Source organism: Gossypium hirsutum, chromosome D05 (assembly GCF_007990345.1).
Source record: "Gossypium hirsutum isolate 1008001.06 chromosome D05, Gossypium_hirsutum_v2.1, whole genome shotgun sequence".
NCBI lineage: Eukaryota > Viridiplantae > Streptophyta > Magnoliopsida > Malvales > Malvaceae > Gossypium > Gossypium hirsutum.
This window is the reverse complement of record NC_053441.1, coordinates 6,884,861-6,888,716: the sequence shown is the minus strand read 5'-3', so window position 1 is coordinate 6,888,716 and position 3,856 is coordinate 6,884,861. Positions and strand designations below refer to the sequence as shown.

Here is a 3,856-nt window from a genome sequence, read left to right as displayed (position 1 = left end):
AACTAAGGAACTATCAAATTTTAATCAAATGTTTTAACTGCTATGCTATTTTTTAAGGCAGCATTTGGATGAAGAGATAGTAAAGTGATACATGAGCCTGCATTAAATGCCTGAAAATCACAAGGAAATGCTGTTGATTGATAAGTCATTCATTTGCACATAAAAGAGCCAAAACCAAGAGGAATCTTTTCTGCTTAGGCAGAAAAAGAACATTAATCAAGTGCAAGCTCTCTCTTGGAGTCTTCATGCATTATGAGCTCTAAATCTGATCAGTCATTTTGGTTTTTTCCCCTAAGAGACCAAAATCATCAGACAAAAGGATTTGGTGGATTGCATCAGTACCTGATGCGGATTCTCCCTAACTGTCGCATTTTCTAATGAAGAGGGGTAAGGTAATGGATGTAAAGAGGTACAGTGGAAATGTACTGCGGCCACAGGTATCACTTCTTCACTCTCCTCTCCCTTCCCTTTAACTGGTCTCCCTTGTTTGCCCACTATTCGGGATATGCCTCCATCTGAGAGTTATATCGGTGATGCAACTTTCATGATACAGAAAAACATGATCGCTTATGGCTGAGGGAAGGAGGAGTGGTTCTCAACGGTTGATGAGGATTCAGAGTATGTGTTGAATTATTGGATGTTGATTTTCTTATATTATTATTGGGGCGAGAGCTTTATCTGTTTCGAATCATAAAGTCTGTAAATCGCATTACCTGGCCACTGTTTGTAATTGTAGGTTCTAATATAAAGTTTGATTGATAAAAAATGTTTATGCAGTTTTTAGCATTTGCACTCTATCAATCCATTAATGCTGAGATCTGATGACTGAGTCGATCCAGCCATATTTATCTTTTTTTATTGTAAAATATGCTTATAAATATACATCTTCCTTCTTTTTTGAATGATGAACTCAAAAGAGATTAAAACTATTTGCAGCTCCTAATATTGTGTAGTTTTCTCAAGATCCAGGTGAATCATGATTCTATCTATTAGGAAATAATTGAAGCCATGTTCTTTTGCAGGCAATAATAACATATAAATTATCAAAAACTTTGCAGTAGTGTGATATACTTCTAGCTCACTGCAAATCTAATTATCTTTATTTTGAAAACCATGTCGAATAAAGGCAAACAAAAAGCTTTTCTTTATATATTTGATGTAGAATGAAGATCCTATAATGTTTTTAAAAGGAAACCATGCCATCCCATACTGTTATTCGGTCCCACCACTATTGATCTTGGTCAGCTTAAACCTCCCCATTAGTCTCCATATATAGCTCCTATATAGGTTTGCAGTTCTTTCAATTCTAAACACCGTTTTGCCTTTTCCCATAGATCTCCTCTTTCCTGTACATACAATGGAAGAAAATCTCCAACATTTTTTAAGCATCCGATCTGAATATAAGACTTAATTTAGTCGATGTGAGGTAACACTGGTATAATACATGATGATGCACAAAGATGGGATTGTTTACAAGATTTAGACAATATCTGATAAGTTTGGTGGGTTTTTATGAAGGTAAGTTATAAAATATAGATAAGCATTGCTTTCCTTTGGAAATTTTGATATATGGATATTAAGTTCATTGAATATATAAAATCAGTACCTCTGGGAGTCTCTCAGTTGATGCAGCTTCCTGATCCACATGCAAGATGAGAAAGGCCAAAATCAACAAGTAATACACGGCAAATAGGAAAATATTGTATATTTTCTCAGTTTCTTGTCAAGAAGAAACGTGAGGTCTCTCACCAGGGAAAGTAATTTCTTTAAATGTGCATTCTCATTTCTCAATTGCTCCACTTTTTCTTCCAGAAATCTTGTATGCTCCTTCAAAACAAGATTGTAGCCTTAGTATCGGAGAAGAGTTACATATGTTGAGATTCAAATTCTAGGAACAGGAAAGACAAAGGATCAATTGTAATTTTCGACTAGTAGTAGTATGCTGGCATATATATACGTTCTACTACTACTACACACACACACCTTAGACTTGGCTCGAGATTTTTCAGCTGAAATTCTGTTTTTGATCTTATTCTTCCTCTTCTTTTGCTCAGCCTCTTCAATGGCTTCTTGTATATTGTTCCTCCCTCTCTTGTAAACAGGTAAATCATTCATTACGAGCAACTCTCCACTTCCTGATGGTGCATCTGCAGCCAAAACCTGCATTCGAGACCTATATGGGAACCCTAATGGATTAATTAAACACCCTCCATTTCTGATAATCTTATTCTGATCATTTAGACGACAAGAAGAAGAACCAGTTTCAACATCTGTGGCGACATTATGAATGTCCTGCTGCTGTGGTATCACTGTTGTAGGTTGCACTAGGAATTTGCTGCCTTCTTGCGGCTGTTCATCTTCTGGTTTCTCAACTTTGACATCATTCACTAACAGTGACATCAATTCATCAGAGTCTGGTAATCCAGCAAGTAAACTAGCCCAATCCAATGTATTATCCCCCATTATTCTCCCTTAATCACCAAAGTTGTAGACAAAACACTTTTCTTTTCCAGATAATTTCAGGCAGATTTCAGCTGTAAAGACCAACACACAGAGACAGAAGGTTAAGAATCTCAAATTATCTCAATGATTAAGTTCAGATAATTTTATTGCCAAATAATTCATAAACCATGCACACATATATATATTGTGATCAAGTCATAGTTCCTGAGAAATTATAAGAACAATTAAGCATGAACTTTCTTAATACTTAAAATTTTTATCTTTGCAGCACCTTTAAGTTATGATTTTTACTAGAAAAAATAAAAAATAACCATTTGAGTTAAATTGAGTATTAAAAATTACCTAGTCTTTCAGTGTACTTAAAACCATATCTTCCTGCATTAGTAACAATACCCATACCAATCAAATTAAGACTCAATCAACTTTTTTTCTTAAATCTTTTAATATATTTAAAGGATTATATTTTTGTAGTCATATTTTAATTGTGCCTAACAATCATATAAGAAAACAGTGCAATTACATACAACCAAATCTACAGGAAAGAGAATTCTAATTTAAATTGAAAAAAGATATTATACTGATATAGCTTATCTGAATTATAATCGGATACTAACAAATCTCAAATCTCAATCAGATTTTTTTTTCTAAAACTATTTACAGAGACAAGCAACAACTTCTTGGAAACCAAAAGCAACATTTTTGTGATTCTGTGGGAAGCCAACATTGAATGAATCAAAAGATTTTTAAGAACAGAGAAGAGGAATCAATTGAACTCACATGGTGATATTCTTGCAGGAGATCAAGGGCTGAAAAATCTGTTTCTGCATTTGAAGTATGTTAAGCCTTTGGCAAACACTAAAAGACACTGATGTGTGTGTGTGTGATTCTAAGCAGACATGTTTTCAGAAAGGAAAAAAAAGAGATAAGAGCAAGAGTGTCTGCAACCAAAGTTGCAGGCCTTATTTATAAAGAATCAACAAAGATGTGTAGGCAACTTTGCAGACCACCAAGGTTCGGTTGCCAAATGTAAATACAAAATCTGGACTTATCACACAAAATTCTTTGCAAAATACAGCGGACTCAAATTTTTCTTCGTACTATCAACCTCACCCATATCTTTTTGCATGATACAACTCTTCAATTATATTAAAAACATAAATCTTGTAATATGACAAATGACTTTTGAAAATACTATTATTATAAAAAATATTTAAATTTTTATTTAAAAATTTAAATTAATTAAATACTGAGGTGTTTTAATTTATTTTGAAGTGATTTGATAACAAACAAAAATTAAAGGCTAAAAGAAATAAAAAACTAAATGAAAAACTAAAATAATTTTTTTGTAAAATTAGAAGAGTAAAAAAAGTCAATGATTTTACCCTTTATGGTG

General features: G+C 33.2%; 1 protein-coding gene across 2 annotated transcripts; it reads right to left on the bottom strand.

Annotated features, from left to right (window-relative positions):
- Positions 1-1,045: 1,045 nt before the first annotated feature.
- On the bottom strand, positions 1,046-3,577 carry LOC107943558 (uncharacterized). 2 transcript variants are annotated; one of them, XM_041093409.1, is made up of 5 exons: positions 3,241-3,577; positions 1,984-2,534; positions 1,750-1,827; positions 1,607-1,636; positions 1,046-1,394 (listed from the first exon to the last, which is right to left on the bottom strand). In XM_041093409.1, the coding sequence occupies exons 2-5, from the start codon at positions 2,461-2,463 to the stop codon at positions 1,260-1,262; spliced, it is 723 nt and encodes a 240-aa protein (XP_040949343.1). In that variant the 5' UTR covers positions 2,464-2,534; positions 3,241-3,577; the 3' UTR covers positions 1,046-1,259. The 2 variants fall into 2 exon arrangements, with proteins under 2 accessions (XP_040949343.1, XP_016732806.2); XM_016877317.2 differs by having other exon boundaries at positions 1,046-1,346; positions 3,241-3,575.
- Between the last annotated feature and the right edge of the window lie 279 nt (positions 3,578-3,856).

Bases quoted from the DNA above. Each gene is read 5' to 3' on its own strand.
- LOC107943558 (XM_041093409.1), bottom strand. From the start codon at position 2,463: ATGGGGGATAATACATTGGATTGGGCTAGTTTACTTGCTGGATTACCA. The intron at 1,828-1,983 runs GTGTGTGTGTGT...CTTGTTTTGAAG, and splicing joins AATCTCGAGCCAAGTCTAAG to GAGCATACAAGATTTCTGGA. The intron at 1,395-1,606 runs GTACTGATTTTA...TCTTATATTCAG, and splicing joins CAACTGAGAGACTCCCAGAG to ATCGGATGCTTAAAAAATGT.